The 23,269-nt window shown below is 42.0% G+C and overlaps 2 protein-coding genes across 2 annotated transcripts in view; both read right to left on the bottom strand.

The window, feature by feature from the left end:
* Positions 1 to 686: 686 nt before the first annotated feature.
* Positions 687 to 9,154, bottom strand: LOC135106833 (major facilitator superfamily domain-containing protein 6-B-like). Its single transcript, XM_064016190.1, has 10 exons — positions 7,820 to 9,154; positions 5,031 to 5,393; positions 4,693 to 4,922; positions 4,399 to 4,570; positions 4,113 to 4,266; positions 3,294 to 3,462; positions 2,658 to 2,821; positions 2,048 to 2,251; positions 1,300 to 1,467; positions 687 to 1,029 (listed from the first exon to the last, which is right to left on the bottom strand). The coding sequence occupies exons 2-10, from the start codon at positions 5,193 to 5,195 to the stop codon at positions 746 to 748; spliced, it is 1,710 nt and encodes a 569-aa protein (XP_063872260.1). The 5' UTR covers positions 5,196 to 5,393; positions 7,820 to 9,154; the 3' UTR covers positions 687 to 745.
* Positions 9,155 to 9,258: 104 nt separating this feature from the next.
* The window catches only part of LOC135106832 (major facilitator superfamily domain-containing protein 6-like), a 35,868-nt gene continuing 21,857 nt past the window's right edge, over positions 9,259 to 23,269 (bottom strand). Inside the window, exons 3-11 of the mRNA XM_064016189.1 lie at positions 21,406 to 21,560; positions 20,174 to 20,406; positions 19,880 to 20,051; positions 19,528 to 19,681; positions 17,536 to 17,704; positions 17,222 to 17,385; positions 15,184 to 15,387; positions 14,210 to 14,377; positions 9,259 to 12,396 (exon numbers count right to left, since the gene is read on the bottom strand). Of these exons, the coding sequence (XP_063872259.1) occupies positions 12,035 to 12,396; positions 14,210 to 14,377; positions 15,184 to 15,387; positions 17,222 to 17,385; positions 17,536 to 17,704; positions 19,528 to 19,681; positions 19,880 to 20,051; positions 20,174 to 20,406; positions 21,406 to 21,560 (1,781 nt within the window). The 3' untranslated portion in view covers positions 9,259 to 12,034. The remainder of the gene's footprint in view (positions 12,397 to 14,209; positions 14,378 to 15,183; positions 15,388 to 17,221; positions 17,386 to 17,535; positions 17,705 to 19,527; positions 19,682 to 19,879; positions 20,052 to 20,173; positions 20,407 to 21,405; positions 21,561 to 23,269) is intronic.

Below are 23,269 nucleotides of genomic sequence, written 5' to 3'. Positions count from 1 at the left end.
TTCCTACATTTCTTCATTATATCTCGTCCCCAGTGCTTTCTTTTCTCCTCTGCTTCAGGAGTCTCCTATACCCTCCCCTCTATTCCCTCAGTCCCCCCAGTGCTCTCCCCCACGTCCATCTCCCCCCCAGCTCCCGTCACGTCCTGCCACCCTCCGGCCACAACAAAGTTTTCATTAGCGATACTCGACCTTCACCTAGTTCCTAAATCCAGATAACGTTTATTGATCTCAGGAAAGAAATATTAAGGAAAAAAAAAACAGTACATATATTGAAAGGAAGGAAGTACATAACAGAGGGACATATAAAGTTCTTAATGTTATGCAAGTCATAAAAGGTGAATATGCAGAATTAAATACTTTGAATGTTTAACAGAAAGTGTATTCTTCCTCATGCCTGATCCCTGGGATACCATTTTATTGCCTTAAATATTGATGTTATTACTCTCAGTGCCGTTACTATATACTATTATTATTACAATATCATCTACTATTACTACTACTACTACTTTTACTACTACTACTACTACTACAACTACTACCACTACTACTACTACTACTACTACTACTACTACTACTACTGATAACAATAATAATAATAATAATAATAATAATAATAATAATAATAATAATAATAATAATAATAATAATAATAATACAAATAATGACCAATGCGTACCAGTAAACACACTCTCTCTCTCTCTCTCTCTCTCTCACCAGGCATTAAACCCCTCGCTTGCTACATTACTTACAACATGGTATCAGCTTCACCACCCTCCTGAGTTACGTTTCCCTTTTGTCGACATGTGTCCGTGCCTGCCTTCTCTTCCGCTGGCCTGTCACTTGAATCAGGTTCTCGCAACTGTTCGAACCTGACTTTCCTTTTCTTCTGCAGCTTCCTGAAGAACAAGCAATTGGTAGCGAAGTAGAGGACCCCTGTCGCGCCACACACCAGCGCCAGCACCCTGAACACGTTGCGCAAGCCCAGAGGAGCCATCAGGAAACCACTTACCAGACTGCCCAAGCCTCGCCCTGTCACGCACAAAGGATCATTTTGCATCAGTGTTGTCAAGAAGAGACGTTTCTCCGACTAATGAAGGCGTTAACTAATACCTTAATTGCTTCATCCCTTTCATTGGTAAACTCTGGAACTCAACCTGGGGACGGGTTGATGCAGGAAACAATCTACCCATATATACAGTACCCACTACCACTTCTTTCACATCTGTTCACCATAGTTAACTACCACAGCTTTCCAATATTGTAAAGTGATCTTATCCTCTAATACAGAAGCAAACTCACCGACGCCGTGGTAGATGCCTCCGTATAAACCCTGCAGAGTGGCGAGGGTGGCGGGGGTGGCCAGATCTGCAGCGTAGGACACGGCGGCGGCACTCATGAGGGACACGGTGAAGCACTCCAGGGCCTCGAAGGGCATGCACCACCACGGGTTGGTGATGAAAGAGTAGCCTGCGTCAGAAGCGTCACTTTGAGGAGGACTGGCCAGCGTGATACAGTTCAAACTAGTGATGATGAAGTGAAGGTGAGAACATGTATGATCATCCCCCTCCCCCCCAAAAAAAAAATGCTGACCAATTTGCTTTTAAAAGAAGATGCAATGCACACACTCTTGTTCGTTTTGTACCAAACTATTCTACAGAAAAAAAAAAAAAAAGATAAACCAGGAAATCCACGCACGGTGTTGATATTCATCGTGAAGGATTCCGCTGGCCAATCACAACCTTGCCTGGTCTTATTGAAACACTCTTGATGAACAAATAATTTTTCCGAATCGTATGCTTTGTACCTTATCATTCACATTATGTGAGTGTTTTTATTTTCATCTTTACTGAATAGAAAGCAGTTTTTAATGAAAGTGTTGAAGACTCATGTCATAAATTATAGCCATCGATCTCAATGAGCAATATTTTGTAAACATCTGTCAGGCATCCCTGAATATGTCAGTATATTTTGTTCCTCTCTCTCTCATACATACACACACACACACACACACACACACCAGTCCTCCCCTCCTCGCCCCTCCACTCACCCAGCATCCGGAAGACGTAGACTGCGAACCCGAGCACGATAGTGTTGGGGAAGCCGAGCCTCTTAAAGATGTATCCCGAGGCCACGAGGACAGGCACTCCGGCAGAGAAGCCCACCGTTACCGTGATGCCCATGAGGTACTTCTGAGCGCCCAGGTCCTGCAGCAGCCAGAAGAGGAAGGTGTCCAGCACGCCGAAGCAAGTCCCTGCAGGAGTAACACTTTGACGGATGTGCATGCGCACAGACAACTTTATAGAGTCAGTTGGACGCTGTTTGCCTTTAGACGAAGCTCTTGATAACTATATGACACTGTGTTTTAGCAGTTTGTGGACAGAATTCATATATTTTCCTATTTAGCTTTTTACTTATTTGCCATTATATAAAACTCACTGTGATGCTTTCAGAAAATATATTTATAATTTTCTAGGCACAACCCGTCAAAACAGATTACTGCCACGGTATAAGGGATGCATTTTACTCTCTTACGCTTTCTTTGTTTGAGGTGCGTTGGAAATGCCACGTCATTTTATGCAGAACACTGAGGGACAGTTATTCAGTTAGGGTCTACTCGAAGACATCCTCGTTTATGCTCCTCTTCCTATCTTACCTACCGGCAATGAGCATCACGATGAGGAAGGACAAGATTTCCGGCTTCTTGAGGAGTGTTCGGAAGTCCTTCAGTACCCTGCTGGACGGCTGCCGGAAATCCAAGTCCAGGAAGAGAATGATCACTGCCGCCAGCACCTTGAGGCCGCAGTACAGATAGAAGGACGGCCTGGGGCAGCGAGAGAACCAAAAATGAGCACTGTTTTACTTGACATGGAAGAGAAGAATGAATCACGATGCCATGTTCCCTAAACACTCGTACAATATTAGTGTGACTATACTCATAACACCTTCAGTCTGTTTCTTGTTAATGTTGTAAGAATACTGAATTATCTTTCCCATGCAGAGTTTATGTTGATGGAAATACTGAACCACACACACACACACACACACACACACACACACACACACAGTCCGGCAATGGCACTTGAAAAGCGATATAATTTCCTTCTTAAAAGAAAAATATTCACTCCGTGCTTGTAATATAGTTACTTTTTCTTGGATTCACCTTTGCAGTACTCATAACTGACTCTGAAAATTTATCTTGAAAATATTTGTCCTCAAAGAGTATGCAAAAAAAAAAAAAAATAAATAAAAAAAAGGAGAAAATATACTGAAAAGGAAACAGAGGGACAGCTCACCGATAGTCCTGCAGGCCACCGCGATCGCTGAAGTAGTCAATGAGAACACCTGAGATTGGCGTCATGACGATGGAGCCCAAGTTGGAGTATAGCCGCTGCAGGCCGTACTCACCGCCATACTGCATCGTGATGGCCATGGTCGCTCCGTCAAACAGTGAGAAGCTGCCGGCTGTGGAGATCACGCACACAGGCAAGAGTGAGGCTGGTGGGTACTGGGGAGATGAGACGCTTCCTATATTCACCCAGAAAAGTGCCATTATCTTTCATTCATCCATCAATTAATCCTTTTGCCTGTAGAAATCACTCACAGGGGCAAGAGTGAAGTTGGTGAATACTGGGGAGATGAGTCTCTTCCTATATTCACCTAGAAAAGTGTCATTATCTTTCATTCCTCTATCAATGCATCTTTACGTAAACACGGGCGCACGTCCTACAGTACATGACACACAGGCAACAACCTCACATAATTCATTAAAAAAAAAACTGAACATGTGAAAGTCAACGTCTGCTTGATGAACGAGAAGCTGGTGATACGAATACCATCCACACTGTTTCATGTTTGGTTTGTGGAAATGCGAAATCCTGTTCTCCGATGCCTGAACCAATTAATTAAGTCACCCATTAATTACAGAAAAAACGTGACAGCAAGGAATGATAATTGACCATGGAACTTTTAGCAAAGACCAACCAAAAGCTCGTTGTTTATATGGATCAGAAAAGAAAAGTAACTGACCAGATCTACTTGACTGTCTTCGGTGATCTGCGAATTAAAGTAAGTAAATAAAAGTTATGGAGACGATCATCAGACAGTGTTCTCACCAAGTGTTATGCCGTTCAGTATGCGGACCAAGAGGTACAGCCAGAAGGTCTTGGCGGTGTCAAAAGTCTCAAGGGTGTGCGTGTTGGTGCAAAGGTCTGGCCGTAACACCATGACTGGACACTGTATAGGGCACCACTGGTCTTCGCCACCAACCTGGCGAAGAAGAAACAGGGGCAAGTTACATTAGGTGAACAGTAAGTGCGGTGATACATTGATGAGTAGTGTCCCTTACAGGTAAAGGATGTGAGATGGGCTTAGTCAGTGATAAGAAAAGACTTCAGTCACCTGAGGAAGGAACTCCGCGTCGCTCCAGCTGATCACCTCCAGATACGTGGCGTTCCAAATACTGTCATTCGATGTGGCGACGCTCACTTGCATCTGAGTTCCACCCGCCGCCTTCACCTGCTGTCCCGGACACAAACTCGGTGCAGGAGGAACGCAGCCACCCTCCGACACACTTCAGATGCAAAAATAGGAATGATAGACGCTACTTTAGCCTCACACTTCTGAACACTTCGACATGGCGGGCATGGTACAGTGACACACATGAAGGAGGACATGACACCGTGACTCACGCACCTGCTGGGGTCACAGAGGCTGCAGTTGGCTATCGTGATGGTGAAGTTGTTGAGGAGAGGCAAGTAGTCACACTGCAGCGAAGGAACGGAGAGAGTGGGCGGACCGTCACCCACGAGTGAGAGGGTGAGGGGCAGCGAGTCTGGCAAGGTGTGGTAGCGGCGTGCCACGGGCACGGCGGAAAACACGAGGGCGGCGCCGCCACTCGCTGCCATCATCAAGCTCAGGAACACCTTGGAAAGCAATCATTGTGAAGAAACTGAAAGCAAAATTGACTGGCATTGTAAGTGATAATTCATGAAACGTTAACTGATCGTTCTCTGATTCTGATACAGTATAACCTTAAAGTTTCCAATTTTATCGGCCAAAATCCCAGCCGGCGTGGGCACGATGATGGTGAACACCGCATTGACGGCGAAAATGATGCCCAGCTCTATCTCCAGGATGCCCAGCGACCTGGCGTGCAGCGTGAGGAATGGCATCATGGCAGAGGTTGCTGTCGGCATGAAAAGTAAAAAAACGTGTTAAAAATCAGTAATTAGTGATAAGTAGGAAGAAAATCATCCTCAACCTATGTGACTTGCCAGCAGAGACGAGGAAGTAGAGAATCTTGAGAGGCACAAACTTCCTCGTGGTCAAGTCTCGCCAGACCCTCGCGCTCCATCCTGGGATCTTCATGCTCACCTACCGATTACCTCCTCAATCTGTTGAAGAACATTATTAAATAAACACGTTGCGGGATGTGGGTGACGATATTAACGTATAGCAAGAATAGGCGTTATTAAGTGAGACGGTTTCCACAGCTATAGTGGAAGAATCAGTAATTCCATGCGTAAAGCACTACTGAAGACCTCACACTAGAGCCACACTGGAGCCTGTAAACCATATGAACGTATATGTGCTTTCTGTTCAGTCTTCGGGAGCAGCATAATTGGTATTAAGGAAGTACGAGAAAAGAATAAATAAATAAGGAAAAGTACCACATAAATGTACGGATATGAGCGCCATAAACAGAAGCCACACACCAACACCCCCAAACTTCACTGATCCACGCCAACTCCTTCAGCCCAGAACTCACAGACTCCTGCTAAGTCTTCCCCCAACCTTCACCTTCCTTACACTCCTTGTCCACTTCACTCACATACACAAAGTCAGACCCCATCAGTGTCCTTAAATCCAAGCAGCTAACAGACTTTCCAGCACCGAACTTTCCCGCCTCCCCAGCACCCACCCCTCACCACCACGCTCAACGCATCTCCGTCAGCCCGTGCAGACTCTATGTGGAGCTAAAGGACACAGGAGATGCGACTTTCAGAATACCCACTTGACCTCAGAGCCTTCCTTTGATGTGAAAATTCAAGCATACTTCACTTTTTACAGCTTTAGTGGTATTGAAGAACATAAGTACATAAGAAAATAAGGAAAGCTGCAAGAAGCAATCAGTCCTTGTATGAAAGATCCTAAACTATCATTACCATTCATAAATTTGTTTAATCTTCTTTTAAAGCTTCCTAATGACTCAGCACTAACAACCTGATTATTGAGTCCATTCCATTCATCTACCACTCTGTTTGAGAACCAGTTCCTTTCTCTCTTTCTTATATCATCAAATTAGACGTCTGCATGCCAATACAAAATGTTTATTTCAGTGACAGCCCGGTCATTATATTCAACATGGTTTTTTTTTTTAAGATGTTGAATATCGTCTCTTGTCATTCTTTCCTTGTTTCCGTGGTCACTCTCTAAAACTTTATTAATGGTTTCTCATTAAAAGTTTTCATCTATACTAATAGGCAGTAGTTCTAATTCTATATGTACACACAGGAATGCATTACGAACACTGGGCTACCTGACTTTGAAGCTGCAAAGTGAGGACGATTATGTGAACCTTGGGTGTGGAAATCAACACACACACACACACACACACACACACACACACACACATACATAAACATACATACAAACAAACAAACAAACAAACAAACAAACACCCTTTCATGCACTACTTTCCAATAGCGATTTTTTTTTCTTGTCCAAATTTGGCGCGAATTTGGCGCGGCTGTGGGTGGTGGCCGGAACACTTGGGGCCTCTTTATGCTGTAATAAAACCTAATACAGCTTAATTGGAAATGGTTACCTAAATATTAATAGATATATCATACATTTGTGTAACTCTCTCTCTCTCTCTCTCTCTCTCTCTCTCTCTCTCTCTCTCTCTCTCTCTCTCTCTCTCTCTCTCTCTCTCTCTCTCTCTCTCTCTCTCTCTCTCTCTCTCTCTCTCTCTCTCTCTCTCTCTCTCTGTGTGTGTGTGTGTGTGTGTGTGTGTGTGTAGGTTCTGCTTTGCCTCGTTGGGCCAAGTTTACTTGTTCTTTCTTTGTGTTCTCTTGTGTGCTGTGTGTAGGCCAGTGTCTTCCTGTGCATTCGTCGTTGGGTTTCGTGGATGGTCAGGCTTTTGCTGTAGAGAACATATTTACTCGCCAATTATGTTGTTTCTCTCAGAGCTGCAATCGCTGTTCGGAACGGAGATGGTGAGTGGGTAAAATGATTTCTCATATTATTAAACACTTCGTTATCTCATCAGGGCTACCTCCAAAGGTCATAGAGATGATTCAAAATCCTTGTTAGTGTATCACTAGAATCCTGAAAACACCTTTGAACACTCCGCATAACGTCCGTCACGAGTAAATGTATGAGACAGAAAGATGAAATGTTTATGAATACAGTGTGTAAGCTTTCGTTGCTGGTGTAAGCAAACTTCATGAATAAACGGGTGTTTGATCCCATTATTGCTGCATCACTGAATTAATCGATCAGCTAGCTAACTGATCGTAATTCTATCGCACTCCCAATATATCTCACTCCCAATATTTTCACACTCTAATCCCTCGGCCATCCTTTCGTGTGCTTCAGTATTATTGGTAGGACTCATATTTTTCCGCGACACATCTATACTTAGTATGCAACTGTCGGTCATGGTTTTGTTGGAGTTATATAAGTAAAATTATCAAAAGAAGACTCGTGTTGCTTGAACAGTGGCGTCCAACTTCTGCTTTAAACAACAAAAATAAGGGGCTTCCATGCTCATGTGTGTGTGTGTGTGTGTGTGTGTGTGTGTAACTCGTATACGTACAGTGCAGTAGATGACAGTTTCAGTGAAGTTAACGGAGGAAGAGTGAGCTGCGGAGTGCGGTGATGTGATGCTGGATGAGTGTGGTTTGGCTCTGAGGCAGGCGGCGGGGCGTGGGGCGGTCACTGTGGTCACTCGGCGGTTGTGGCGAGGGTTGAGAGTGGGGAAGGGTAGGAATATAATAACGTGCCTAGAGTGGGAGGGATTTTAGTAGAGCAGGTCAGTAGGAGGCATATATTTACTAGTGCGTGTTGATTTATATGTCACTAGTATAAGATGATGTTGGGTTGATGAGTGACTTAATCTCTTTGATCCCATATGTAGACTGAAAATGGCCGGTTGCATGATGTAGTGCGTGTTACAGAGCTATTCGTGGTGTGTTTTTGGCCGTGTGTCGGTGCTATAATGTATTACTAATGTTGGATTGCGTACCACATTGTTGAGGCAGTCACTAACCTTGTGAGTATTTTTCTACAACATTTCATGGATCTTCAGCTCGTCTCTGCATCCCCTACGCTTCTCTTGATTTCACATTTCTTTTCTAGAGTCACCTTCACCTATTTTAGTTGTATTTGAATTTGAATATTACACAGTCCCCATCGTACTCGTTGTTAGTTCACCCTGACACACAACGCCTTAGTCTCGTGAGCGCAGCCAAATTCCTTCCTTATAGACATGATGTATTTGACGTTATAATACTGACGTAACGCATGTTGTTGTATTACAGCTTTAGAGGTTTATTTTCGATATCAGTCATTATCTTCCCTCCAAAAGCTGATGTATGGTATAAACACAATAGTTGATGAATTTACACACGAGTCACCACCTAATTTAACTTCGTGTTAATTGCCAATTGTTTCTTACCTGGAGAACATTTGTGTCACTCTAAAATCCGTCATAACATTCCCGACATTTAAGGAGGAAGGCGAAAGGCGATTGCCATACTGGATCTGTCCCAACCTCGCCTCTCGAGTATGACCAGAGGGGATCAGGCGAGATCCGAATTTAGATCTTGATCGCAAAGCGTGAGTAGGACAGACAAGTGTGGGCGGTGCACGTTGTAGTTTGGCTCTAGATGCGGCAAATCATCCCAGGCAGAAGATGCTTTTGCGTGCATATAATACTGAAGCTTTTTTTTTCCTTATGCAGAAATTAAGCAATCTCACTTTTCATTCATTTCGTTCAATAAACTGGGCACATCTCGAGAAGAAATGCAATGCATTATAAAGCGAAGACTTCCTCAAATACAGCTGAGGCACGCACTATCAACAGACTTACTCATAGCCACTGTGTACCTTGCAGAGTTCTTGCTCCTGGACCATAGGTGTGAATAAACATGAGGGCAACACACAAGCAAACAGGTAGACAGACTTCTGGAATCAATACTTTTGCTTTAGTCTCTCTCCTAATCAATGTTTGTTGTGTACAGTAAGAGAAAAGTCAAGATCCCTTACTGGATTTATTACTATAACCCATAACACAACAAATCTAACATCACATTTTGTCTTGCAGAATAACTAGACTAAGGCCACACAGCCACTAACAACAGCACGAAGCGAGGGTACACACCTGACTGCACTGGGCTCGTAGGCTCCCCACACCTGCTATAACTGACAATAACATCATATTTGTAACGCCTATACGAACAGTTATGGGCGGAGGTACGTGGAGGCACAGGAGTTTTAGATGGCAGTGGCAGAAGCAGCTGTGAAGGATACATTGCCCTATGGCCTCGATGACACAGAAATACTAAGGAACGAACGTACAAACACAGTCGGATTACTGGTGAAATAAGTACACATGAGGATCTATAGCAGGATTCTGTTAGGGTTCGATTATTCTGGCAGTCATGAGTAGTGCCAAAGAAACCTTAGTCAACATTCCACGTGTCACTTGCCTGCAGTGTTCGTAATCCATCTGCGAGAAAGTGTAAACAAAACTCGATTATGTAGCCGCACAATATCTGCAGTCGCGTTTTATTATCGTCCCCTATGTTATATAAAAACGAAATAGTTGTCTTTTTTCCTAACTAGACTCTACCCGTAGCAATGTACTACTTGGGGTGTTGCTGTGAAGAAAACCAGGAAGAGGAGGAAGAAGATGGGTGATGAATTCCTTTATATTTATATTAAATGTTTTGTTAGTTTGTGAGATGCGAACCTCGTGGTATTCTATACATATGAGAATCTCGAGATATTGCAAATTGAACGAGGGCAAGGTTCATAGATTAATTCAACTACATGGAAAAAAGATACGATGGATTTTTCTAGGCCCATTAAATAATGAAAAAAAAGAGAGAAAAAAAAAAGAGACACATGCTGCTGGTGCCAATGATCGTAACAGGACAGGAGCTTCACCTGTGACGGTCCTACACATTCCCTGGCTCACTGCCTTGACTCACGCCGACAATTATGGATTACTGCTACTTTATCTTAAATTTTTCTTCCATGTACTTCAAGAAACAGTTAGTACATGATGATGCCAGTACTCCAGGAGGATTCCAGGAAGCGCTTCTCAATTTCGATCCTTCTCAACTTGAAATCCTGGATGTTATTTTCTTTTCTTGTTGCTTGCTTTAATTATTTGTTATACAGTTAGTGTAGTACTTTTTATGGCATGTTCATTCACGATATTCATGACTTCGTTGTACAGTGTAACACTTTCCCCAACATCTCCTGGAAGTCTTCCTGTTTACGTTTACTTTGAAATCTGCTTCAGGTTTAATGAATATGTTAGCTTTTATCTATTAAGAACGCTGTATGTATAATAACATTGTTAACAAAATTCTTCATTCCATTTTTTCTTGTATGTGTGTGTGTGTGTGTGTGTGTGTGTGTGTGTGTGTGTGTGTGTGTGTGTGTGTGTGTGTGTGTGTGTGTGTGTGTGTGTGTGTGTGTGTGTGTGTGTGTGTGTGTGTGTGTGTGTGTGTTGTACAAATAAAAAGATAAATTGATATACGAAGATATGATACAACTTTTACCTTTCTATTCCAACAAGTTACAAGTAATGTAACTAGTGTGCGTGACTTAAGTGACATACACTCGTACATGGCGATATCAGTCTACAGAAAAATACCCTTGACTGGTTTATAATCTTTACTACCATTACGTATTCTCGCTATCTCGGCTGGAGCAGCAGTGGGCGGCTGCCCGTGAGTCCGCCCTTTACTAACTTCACTCATGTGACCGCCACCCATCACTGGTGTCCCTGTACAAGCACTGGGCTGGAAGAGGTTCTAGATGAGATCGAGAGTGAAACCCTCAGCTCGTCCCCTCAGTGAAGCTCTCAACTCGACACCTGTCATTGAGATTTCTGAAAAATCTCTTCTACTAACAGAAATGCAAAATAGAGCATTTCTCAAAGCAATTATTTATTCCTTACATTTTACACTGCGTACCACCCCCAAGTATCTATCAAAAGTTCTTGTATATACAACTCCAGCGTCACTAAAAATGACAACAGCACTAAACTGTACCAGAAGACACTCAGACAGCGCATTTTATTGATACAGTTTTCATCTTGGCACTTCCAGGTGTGGCTTTTCATTATTCCATGAGTGTAGGCAAGCCCTGACTGCACTAAAATTACACAGATGCAGACACCGGTGAGGACTGAGAACTGGCGCGAGTAACTAGACTTGGTAAAGCAAGATCATTGCTGTTGTTTTAGGTTTGGTCAGTAACTGACCAAAAGGGGTTAATAAGGACAATTTAGAAGACCTTCCATCCTTAAACACGGTGAGTGATTCGCCACCGACTCAGCGGCTAAGGGGGACGGAAATACGCATCCAGTCTTGTGTCGCTTCTTCCCAGGGATGTGTTTATTCCGAGTGTTGCCTCGTGGTAATGAAGAGGTGCTAAGTCTACAGAACTATGAAATAGAATGAATTATATATTTCTATCACCACGATTCCAAACACATTTCTTCCAGTCTTTTTACTTACTGTCTCATCTTGGTAATTATACCTTGGACAAAGTGTTCACCGACACAAGTACAAATATCAGATGAACAAGTGCAAACATATAATATTAGATTCTCAGAAATTATGTTTTTTTCTCTGCATGTCTTAATGTATTTTTCAACCACATCAGCTCATTAAAATAATATCACATTTACAAGTCTGAATAGAAAATAAGATCAAACGTGTGGGCCATTTTCACAGTGATCGTCTTCTGTTCAGGAACCACTGATGACTCCACAGGTCCACACGCCTCAACCTCACTCGCTTTTCTCGAAGGCGTTGTTCACCTGTCCTTGTCCTGCAGAATCGTCTCCTTTGTTTGTCTTTTCTTCGGATATCACATTAACACTATCTTTGGTATCCTTCTTTGTACCGTTCTCCACCACGTTACCCAGTTCCTTGTCGGTGCTTCGTTCGTCTGTAACTGCCTCCTTTTCATCCGTTTTCTCTTTCTCTGCCTTGAGTCTTCTTTCCTCCTGCGCCTTGACAAAGAACAAACGGTTGAGGATGAAGTACACGATGCAGGTGACGGCGCACACGAGGGCCATGATCCTGAAGGTGTTGCGGACCCCGAGAGGACCGATCAGGAACCCGCCCACAAGACTTCCCAGACCTCGACCTGCGGCAAGTAGCCATATTACTATTGCTGTCCAGCGGATGTGAGACTAAACGAGATTCTGCGTCATACTGAAGCACCTAAATGTGAGACTGTCGTGGTTTTGTTTATATTAAAGAGAAATAGGTCATCCAGTATTACTTCTGATGTGAACAAAAAAGTGAATCGACACGTGGCAAGTGACAGTTTGGCATGCAAAGAACAGGAGGGAAAACGGGAAGAACACAAACGCGTTCTACTCTATTCCTTTCTATCAGCTAAAATAAGAACTTATGCTGAGACTTGTCATCAGTTCAGAAACGCCTCACACGAAAAACATTGTTTTAAACTAGATATTTCCTTCTACCCCTTTCCTTCCTTCCTTTCAGCTGATGAGATTAACAAGCAATCCAGAACAGCCTCTTAGGGACACCTTGTACTTAACCATTTCACTGCGATATGAAACAATTCACACCTCTAAAAGCAAGGTACGAAATCTTTATCTTTATCTTTAGAAGGGATGAAAAAGAATAGATTTTACAATTTCTAGCCAGTAAAATAATTGAATGTGGCTGTAGAACGAGAGGAAAATGTCCTCGTGGTTAGTGTTAGTAAATGCACCAAATATCAGGGAATGGGTTAAACGGCACATAAACCACTTCTTTCTAATTAAATTGAAAGGAAAAATTTAAACCTTCAACCCTTTTTCTCTATCAGTCATCAGCTGAAAGAATTTTAACCTATAATCCTTATCCTCTATCAGTCCATTAGCAGAAAGAAAAAAATGAAACCCTCAACCCTTTTCCTCTATCAGTCATCAGCTGGAAGAAAAAAAAAAAAAATAACCTTAAACACTTTTGCTCTATCAGTCCACCAGCAGAAAGAAAGAATTTATGCTAAGGTTCACAAGCAATGCCGAGCCAGCTCACACAACAGGAATGCTGACTCAAAGTGGACCTTCATTCATCAACTAGCAATACCTGGAATCAAATAGTTTAAGTGTCTATGAAAATGGACAGTAGGTCAGAGAAGAACATAAGAGATGCACAGTCTGGGAATCTCACTCCTGTAGTCTCTCATGGATGGTCCTTATTCTCAAACGTTTCGTCATCTCATCTCCATAACTTGTAAGAGAATCTAGTGGAGGTTACTGGGATTTTCAAGCGTGTTTTCCTTTCTAGTGATAGTGACGCAGATTCTGTACAATCAGCGGGAGGACACATCATGAGAGCCCGATAAATAATCTCTCCTTGGCTTTGCAAAATAATCTTCATGAGAGAACAAAGCGTTTTAGAATACGGACCTTAATTTGATCAAATGTTGTGGTACACGTTCAGATATAGTAAAATGAATAATAGTATAGTTAAAATCTTCTGGTACCAGTGAATATTTTCTTTTGCCCTTTAAATTCATCTGCGTTCATCACATAACAAGTTTAGTATAATAATTAGCTGCCAGTTCTAACAATGAAGTACCACATTACACTGGGAAGCCGCACTGCTTGGCTCATTCTAGTGACAGTTATCATTCATTTAACATAAGTACAATAGTTAGAGAAGAAAGTTATATGGTTAAATTATATGATGAAAATTATATATATATTCCTGTCTCCGAGTTATAAAACAGACACAATTAGAGAGAGAGAGAGAGAGAGAGAGAGAGAGAGAGAGAGAGAGAGAGAGAGAGAGAGAGAGAGAGAGAGAGAGAGAGAGAGAGAGAGAGAGAGAGAGAGAGAGAGAGAGAGAGAGAAATTATCATCAAACGTCAGTATAATAGAAACATACACCTGACGGGACTCACTACCTCTCACTCTTTACCTATGGAGACAAATACTAACCCACGCCATAATAGAGGCCGCCGTACACGCCCTGCAGAGTGGCGAGGGTGGCGGGGGTGGCTAGGTCTGCAGCGTAGGACACGGCAGCGGCACTCATGAGGGACACGGTGAAGCACTCCAGGGCCTCGAAGGGCATGCACCACCACGGGTTGGTGATGAAGGAGTAGCCTGCGTCAGAAGCGTCACTTAGTGGAGGACTGGGCAGCGGGATGACGAATGAAGAGAATGTGCTAATATGTATGTCAAAGAACTATTTAATGACCACGACCACGTTGACTCAATTAAAATCGTGTGCTGGTTAGAAACTGGATGCAACAGCACGGAATACAGTAGTCATCAGTATTCATCAACCATTTGAGTGTTGTGACTTCTTAAGCTTAATAAACTGGTGTAGTGTAAGTGTATCATGGAAAGACACCAGTGACAGCAAAGTAAGATTAACTATTAGTTTAAACCTTTTAGTGTCTATTGTTATATTCAGCAAAATAATTCAAGATTGCTCATTAAAAGTAACACGTGTCCTGTTGTTGTTAGCTGCGCTGGCCCTGAAGGAAATGCACACTTACTTACTTCCCATGACACGGTTCTTGTCCTTGAAAAGAGCCTGCAAATCTACGTATTCTGTTTTTATATTTCCATACAAATCTTGGTCAGGACACAAGTGCCATTTATTCATCAACGATTCTTGTGAGCAATTACATAATTTTTCGTTAACTACTGCAACTTTTCGTGAGGCATGACGATGCAGTTTAGCAAAATTAAATTACTGACTTTCATAACACTTAGTTCCTATCGAAGAATAGAACAGTTTCCATGATACACTTTCATGGTCACATGTAATATCTATCAGAATTCAGTGATTTGAGGAGGAACACATACACGCCACTTTGCCTTCACATAAACTGCCAAACTACGATTACTTGCAACACAGCCGCCAAGTCTTCCTCGCCACCCAGACAAGTACCACTACTCACCCAACATCCGAAAGACGTAGAAGGCAAATCCAAGGATAATAGTGTTGGCGAGGCCGAGCTTCTTAAAGATAAATCCTGAGGCGACCAAGATAGGTATCCCTGCAAGGCTGCCCACCGTCACCGTGATGCCCATGAGGTACTTCTTGGCGCCCAGGTCCTGCAGCAGCCAGAACAGGAAGGTGTCCAGCACCCCGAAGCAAATCCCTGCATAGATGAAACATACAAGTATAGACTGCAGAAAATATGAATGGAAAGTAAACATAGTAGACGTATCTTGATTAGTGAATTTTGATTAAGAAAAAGTACTCGATTATCAAAGGGCATACTTATGAAAATTAAGGCCAACACATAATGACATGAGTGTACTTTTGGATAACAACACAAGAACATCAAATAAGGAGGCTGCAAAGGACCAGTTAACCTGTACAAGACAGCTCCCAATAGTAACGACACGGACAAAGCATGGTTATCATTCACCAGGGTACTTCTTGTAGATCTTTATAAACACTTCACGCATTGCTTCTGGTGCTGCTGATTGCTTCGTGTTGTAGTTAAAGGGTTAATACTGAAGGTTAAATTTTCCAATGGCTGATAAATCTGAGAACTTGAGTGAAATTTACGTAATATGTATAGTACAGAACTTTATTAAAACGTTACCGTGAGCATATTACCGAAGAAGCTGAAGAATCTGAGAACGAAAATCAAGCAAAGATGATTACAACAAGTATCAATATACTAGTAGGAATAAACATCCTGAGAAGTTCCAATACACTTTTGGTGATCTAATGATTTAAAACCTGTGTGCACTTACAGTCGATTGTGCGTGCTGTGGTAATGAATGATCTGAGAGAGAAAAAAATAGCGTGGAATTACAAGATGGGAGAGTGAGAGCAACGAACATGTGTAAGAGAGATGCGGTATGAACACCTGCGCATCTGGAGGTATAATGAGACAGTTTCGCAATATTGAGAAGTTGAGTAGCGAAGAGTTTGTGGAGAAAGTGTATGTGACCAGAGGTGAAGGTCGTTGCAAGAGAGAAAGGCCAGTGGGAAGGTGGAAGGGCAAGGTATTGAAGTACATGTGTAAAAGAGATGCCAACATAGACGTAGAACACCTGAACAAGCAAGGAAGTGTTTGGACAGGAGGAGGTGGAGGGTCTTGTGCTCTTAGTACGAGAGCAAATAGATAAATACAGCACTTGCAACTAAGGCCTATGGATATAAATGAATGAATACATAAATAAACAAATAAAATGTATAAATAGATAAATAACAGTTATCAATCCCTTTATCAGTATGACTTCTCTTCCAGCTTAACAAAGTGGTGTAATGCAATTATACTGAATAGTTTCAAAAGACCACTGACAACAATATGAGTGATCAAATGCTTCATACATTGCAGTGCCTATGACCTATTTATGTTAGGTAGAGTCTTGAGTTTTAAAAGATCAGATCAACTTATGAATGGATGATACGTGGAAATAGTTAGAGACTGCCACTTATGGGTCTGATGGCTTCTTGCAATTTCCCTTATGTTCTTATGAGCTACTTGAATCAAGCAACAGGTGTCACACTCGTACCGTCACAATTAAAAGCTTAATCCAGAGTAAGAACAAAATTGCACTGAATGAACAGAGTTATGAAGAGGGAAGTGTCGCGAACAAGACTAAAAGTTGGACGTGCACAAACACTGAAGTAAGACATAATGGAACTAAAATGGAGAGGAACTGACCATAATTGTTTACTGAGTTGCAACAGCTGAAGTAAAAGACTGACACCTACCCAAATGGTAGGGGGTGAGTTTGTGGGCGGGCAGAGGAGGGAGGAATGTGATTAGAAAGCCTGTAAAAGTGGTAGAAACTGAAGCGATTACGTGGCATGCTGGAGATGAGCACCTGGATCACCAGTGGACTTGTTGTGATGGGCTGTGATGGTGATGACGATGATGATGATGACGGTGGTGATAATGAGGAGGAGGAGAAAGAGGACTCTCTCTCTCTCTCTCTCTCTCTCTCTCTCTCTCTCTCTGTCAATCTTACCTGAGATAAGCATGACGACAAGGAAGGCGAGGATCTCAGGCTTCTTAAGGAGTCCTCGGAAATCCTTTAGCACTTTGTTGGAAGGCTTCCGGAAATCTAAGTCCAGAAAGAGGATGACCGCTGCGCCCATTACCTTGAGCGCGCAGTAGAGGTAGAAAGCCGGCCTGCACCACCCAGGGGAGCAATCATGTGTGATTTGAGTTTTAATATGCTGTGTGTGTGTGTGTGTGTGTGTGTTCATTTATTCTTTATATTCAGAGGAAGTAAATCAATACAGCAAGTGACATCACGGTTCACCGTGTCGCGCATCCCACCTGTAGTCTTGGTCACCGTCCTCTTCGGAGGAGCGGTCTATGAGCAGGCCAGAGATCGGGGTGAGAAAGATGGCACCCAGGTTCCCGTAGAGGCGCTGCAGGCCGTAGTCACCCTTGTGCTCCTTCAGGATGGCCATGGCGGCCCCGTCGAACAGCGTGAAGCTGGCAGCTGGAAGACACGTGTCATGCAGAAAAATAATCTACGAGGAAATCGAGCAGCCATAAATCCTAAGATCTTTTAAATCACTGATTCATCAAATCAGAAAAAAAATAATTGTAATCCGTTGCTGATTTTCTTTTCATTAAATATACAAGATACGAGCTATGAAAAATATTAGAAAAAATAGTTTCCAATGAACACTGTTCTGAAACCTCTAAAATAAGGTAGAGGAGTTCCATAAAATTTACCGTCAATTTAGTCCCGGCATGTCGTGGTGCTTCACCCGTGGAAAAATTTATATGGTAAGGAATACGTAGGAGAAACAGATTACTGGAGACAAGAAAGTCTGTACCGAAACTATTTGCTGATCTACGTATTACTGTTAATAAACTATGTGTTGAAGACCACTATAAAACAAAGTGAAATTCTTCCTCCTTCCCTCCCAACAGGGAATAATCAACAGCTATTCGTTTCATCGATTCTCCTCTTCTAAAAGACTGTCTTGATCCTCTAACTCACCGCCACAATATATCATTCCTTACCAACTTCTACCGTTATTTTAATGGTAACTTTACTTACTAAGTTGCTAACTGCATGTCTCCGGCCTCGCTGAAGGAGACTTTCTGTAATTACTTCCACCCTTAACCTGCCCAATCAGTATCTTCACTATTTCATAGAAGACATAAAAAAAAAAAGCGAACTTGGTCCCGATGGTGACGAAACGAAGAATTAGGTAAAGAAGGAAACTCATTATTATTTTTTTTAATAGCTGAACTGTGTTAAAATGCAATGTATGTGTGTGTGGTGACGGCAAGATATTAGAACCGTATTCCGTATGCAGTTTCAAAGGCTCATTATATAAATATCAAATTTACTAGAATATTGGAAAATAGGGTAAAAAAAATGAAGTATTAACAATAGTAAGAACAGCAAAAAAAAAAAATGCACAGACCAAGACCAGAATGTGAGAAGTGAAGGCAGAAAGATGGCGCATGAAAGGGAATGCATTTAACACCAGCAGCAGCAGGAAACAGGAAAAAAACAACAACAGCAACATCAACAACAAACAAGCAAACAAACAAACAAATAAAAAAAAACATCAGTGCCACCAAGCCAAACCACCAACTAAGGAAAAAAAAAGTAACAGCAGATAATATATTCAAATTGTCAGATATTGATTTAAACCAGGATTTCTTAGCCTTGAGGACGCATCCCCTTGGGAAAGGCGTGTGTAGTTTCCGAGGAAATCAAGGGGAAACAAAAGTATTTTCCTGTGAATTATGTGGATGAGTTCGAGTGTCACAATGGATGTAAGTATACCTCTCTTTAATATTTTTGTTTGCTATCTATCAGGAAAGAAATGCAACCCCAGGACATGTACTATCCATCATTCATTTAAATTCAGATGGATTTGAAATTATTTATTAAACGAGAAGAGAAAAAAGAAGATAAAGACCAATCACTAAAGAAGACAGAGTATTTTCAAAATCAATTCACTGACTTACAGCTCATATATAAACTTCCTAAGTGAGAGACATATCGAGAAAGCTGTATGTGGAAGAGAGTGAAGTGAGATGAGGAAATTGATTCATGTTTAAGAGGTTACGTCTAATAAAATAATAATTTCTAGTAGCAGTGAGCAGCACCAAGACCAGAAATTAGAGTTCACATAAGAGGACACTTGTGTAAATCTTAAATAATTTCAATAATTGGTTGAAAGATATATAGAGGACAACACATCTGAGTGCTACTGATACTTAATGCACCTGTTGGTTCTTCCAGTGTGTTCATGACGATGGTGTACACCATCTACATAAAGTAGTATTCCTTACCCAAGGTGAAGCCGTTCAGCACGCGGACAAGGAGGTAGCACCAAAAGGTCAGCATGGGGTCAATCACCTCCACGGAGACAGTGTTGGAGCACAGGTCCCCGCGAGCACCCGCGGCGGAGCAGGCTATGGCGCACTCCTCCACTTCGCCACCTGTCTGAGGGCAAAAATTGGAAATAATTTCCACTAACAATATCCATTTCGACAGTCGTCGTATTGTTATCTAGAATGCTGTTACCCTTTAAAAGTTGTTCCTAATAAGTATTATGGAAGTATTATGTTGAATTAGAAGAGGATACTCATGATGCATGACTACTTTCTCTGACCTTCAGGGCCAGGAAGTGGCTGGAGTCACCTGGGGTGGGAACGCTGCGTCGCTCCAGTGGATCACCTCCAGAAACGTGGCATTGGAAGTGTTGGTGGCCGGCGTGGCGGGGAGCACCTGCACCTCAACTTCTCCCGGAGCCTCCACCTGCTGCCCCAAGCACACACTCGGCCCCTGGGGGACGCACCCACCCTCCAGCACACTTCAGGACGCGATGAGGGGGTGAAAGATTCTGCTTTAGCCTCACACTTCTGAACACCTCGACATAGCAGGCACGGTACAGTGACACACATGAAGGAGGACATGACACCGTGACTCACGCACCTGCTGGGGTCACAGAGACTGCAGTTGGCGATCGTGATGGTGAGATTGTTGAGGAGAGGCAAGTAGTCACACTGCAGCGGCGGAGGAACGGAGAGAGTGGGCGGACCGTCACCCACGAGGGAGAGGGTGAGGGGCAGCGAGTCTGGCAGGGTGTGGTAACGGCGCGCCATGGGCACGGCGGAAAACACGATAGCGGCGCCGCCACTCGCCGCCAGCGTCAAGCTCAGGAACACCTTGGAATATCAGGACATTTGTACCATCCTATATTTAGAAGTAACAATATTGCATACTTGACTCATATAGTTTTGGATGCTTCGACGCGACCAAGTGGCATAATGGTTATGACTTCCTTTTCACATTACATCATCTTCCAAGTAACACAACTCAGGATAAGGCACTCCCAACAGGCCCGTAGAACACAAACACCTGCGAGTGCTTCAGACTAGACAGGTTAAAATTGCACCAGATATTAAGTAACACATTTCACTTAAATGTTGATCATTAGAAAGCTGTGACTGTTATGGAAAAACAAAAAAAAAACTTTATGGTTAATCCTGGAGTTCGTGTTTATATATATATATATATATATATATATATATATATATATATATATATATATATATATATATATATATATATATATATATATATATATATATATATATATATATATATATATATATATATATATATATATATATATATATATTCCCAAATTATCCTGTTGCTAAGAAAGTACATGTAAAAGGAAGTCCAACATCTAATCCAAAAGTGAGTAAGTTTACTTTTTTTTTTTTTTTTTTTTTTTTTTAATCCCTGGCGTTGAGCAGCAAACCGGACGGTAACCACCCAGACTGGAGGCTGAGAGGCAAGGTCGCTTGAGCTCCAAGGAAAGGAAGCGGACCTGTTTCCCAAGACACTCTGGCTCCCCACCACTCGTGCAGCTGTGGTGCATGAGAGCAATGATGCCCGGGACGATTACTGAATTTAGTGAGTTCATTCATCTCTGGACACAGCGTGTATATCTCGTGTACAAAAAAAAAAGTAAAACCTCATTATCAAGCCTTCAACAAAAAGTCTTATCCATAACGGAGCAAAAAAGCAGATATGGACAATTCAGACATGCAGAACTACTGGGAGAAAAAAAAGAAACATGGTGGTAAGAAGAGAGGGAGAGAGAGAAAAAAAAAAAGATGAGGCCAGGTATAAAGCAGAGAAGACAAGAGTCTCACCTTGAAGTTCCCGATCTTATCCGCTATCATGCCGGTGAGAGGCGGCCCGATGATGGTGATGGCAGGCGTGAAGGCGTATACGATGCCCAGCTCCTTCTCAGTGATGCCCAGCGACCTCGCCTGTATCGTCAGGAACGGGAACATGGCCATTGATGCTGTAAGCGGAGATGAAGACAGAAAAGGAAATCAGTCATTTGAAACACCTGCTGATTCATGGCGACGAGGCGTGAGAGGCGCCAGGTGAGACAACGTAGCAACGCCTCCATCACGCCGGAAATTTGTTTAGTTAAGCCGCGCACACTTAACAGAAGACAATCGCATGTTGAAGCCGCCATGCCGGAACTTTCGGGCAACAAGTATTATCAAAACAATAGAAATAACTATTATGACATCAGCAGCGGCAGTAGTAGTAGTAGTAGTAGTAGTAATAGTAGTAGTAGTAGTAGTAGTAATAGTAGTAGTAGTAGTAGAAGTAGTAGTAGTAGTAGTAGTAGTAGTAATAGTAGTAGAAGTAGTAGTAGTAGTAGTAGTAGTAGTAGTAGTAGTAGTAGTAGTAGTGGTATATTTATTGTAGTAGTAGTAGTAGTACTACTACTACTACTACTAGTAGTACTAGTAGTAGTAGTAGTGGTAGTAGTAGTAGTAGTAGTAGTAGCAATAGCAGTAGTAGTAGTAATAGTAGTAGTAGTGGTAGTAGTAACAGTAGTAGTAGTAACAGTAGTAGCAGCAACAGCAGCAGTAGGAACAGCAGCAGTGCCAGTCGTATTATTATTATTATTATTATTATTATTATTATTATTATTATTATTATTATTATTATTATTATTATTATTACTATTATTATTATTATTATTATTATTATTATTATTATTAGTAGTAGTAGTAGTAGTAGTAGTAGTAGTAGTAGTTGTAGTAGCAGTAGTGGTAGTAGTAGTAGTAGTAGTAGTAGTAGTAGTAGTAGTAGTAGTAGTAGTAGTAGTAGTAGTAGTGGTAGAAGTAGTAGTAGTAATAGTAGTACTAGTGGAGTAGTAGTTACTGTTGTTGTTATTTTTGTTGTAGTCATTGTTGTTGTAGTCAGCATTGTTGTACTACTAGTAGCGGTACTGGTGGTAGTTGAGGAGACAAATATCATGAACCACAGAGGTAGATACAGACAAACGAGTTTCGTTGCAGGGCAGCACGGTGGTGAGAGCAATGCAAGTTTTTTCAAGGTTGTTGAACATTCTGGTTAATTTACACGGTGCTGGTCAGCCTGGCATTTGAGGCCTTGGGGGAAAAAAAACACTGGCGTTATACCTTGGACCACCAGGCTGACCACCAATACTTCAGCCACCTGTACCACTCCCAGAATTAGTGGTGGTACTGCCACAAGTATCATTATTATTATTATTATTATTATTATTAGTGTTATTATTATTATTATTATTATTATTATTATTAGTAGTAGTAGTAGTAGTAGTAGTAGTAGTAGTAGTAGTAGTAGTAGTAACAGCAGTAGCTAAGAACATAATAATGATAATGTACACCGCCACAAACGAAAATATAAATAAGAGGTAGTAGTAGTAGTAGTAGTAGTAGTAGTAGTAGTAGTAGTAGTAGTAGTAGTAGCAGCAGTAGTAGTAGTAGCTAAGAATATAATAATGATAATGTACATGCCACAAACGAAAATATAAACAAAAGAACGGGCGACATCGTGTGGGTGGCGCCAGCAGCAGCCCTATCCGTCATCCGGATCAGAGGCAGATGACATACCGCGCGCACCAACCAATCAGCGGGCAGTGTGGCTGCCAGCACCGGCCCAATAAAGCAAGGGTCATGACCGGAGCCACTTACAGCCCGTGTGGGGCTTTTTGCCTCATGAATT

The sequence above is a fragment of the Scylla paramamosain genome, chromosome 14 (assembly GCF_035594125.1).
Source record: "Scylla paramamosain isolate STU-SP2022 chromosome 14, ASM3559412v1, whole genome shotgun sequence".
NCBI lineage: Eukaryota > Metazoa > Arthropoda > Malacostraca > Decapoda > Portunidae > Scylla > Scylla paramamosain.
Note: the sequence above shows the minus strand (reverse complement) of the source record. Positions and strands in the feature narration are given on the sequence as shown.

Excerpts from the sequence above, each read along its gene's own strand:
- LOC135106833 (XM_064016190.1), bottom strand. The coding sequence starts at position 5,195 with ATGCCGACAGCAACCTCTGCCATGATGCCATTCCTCACGCTGCACGCC. Across the intron at positions 2,252-2,657 it reads CATCGTGATGCTCATTGCCG|GGACTTGCTTCGGCGTGCTG; the intron begins GTAGGTAAGATA and ends TTACTCCTGCAG. Across the intron at positions 1,030-1,299 it reads AGGCATCTACCACGGCGTCG|GGCGAGGCTTGGGCAGTCTG; the intron begins GTGAGTTTGCTT and ends TGTGCGTGACAG.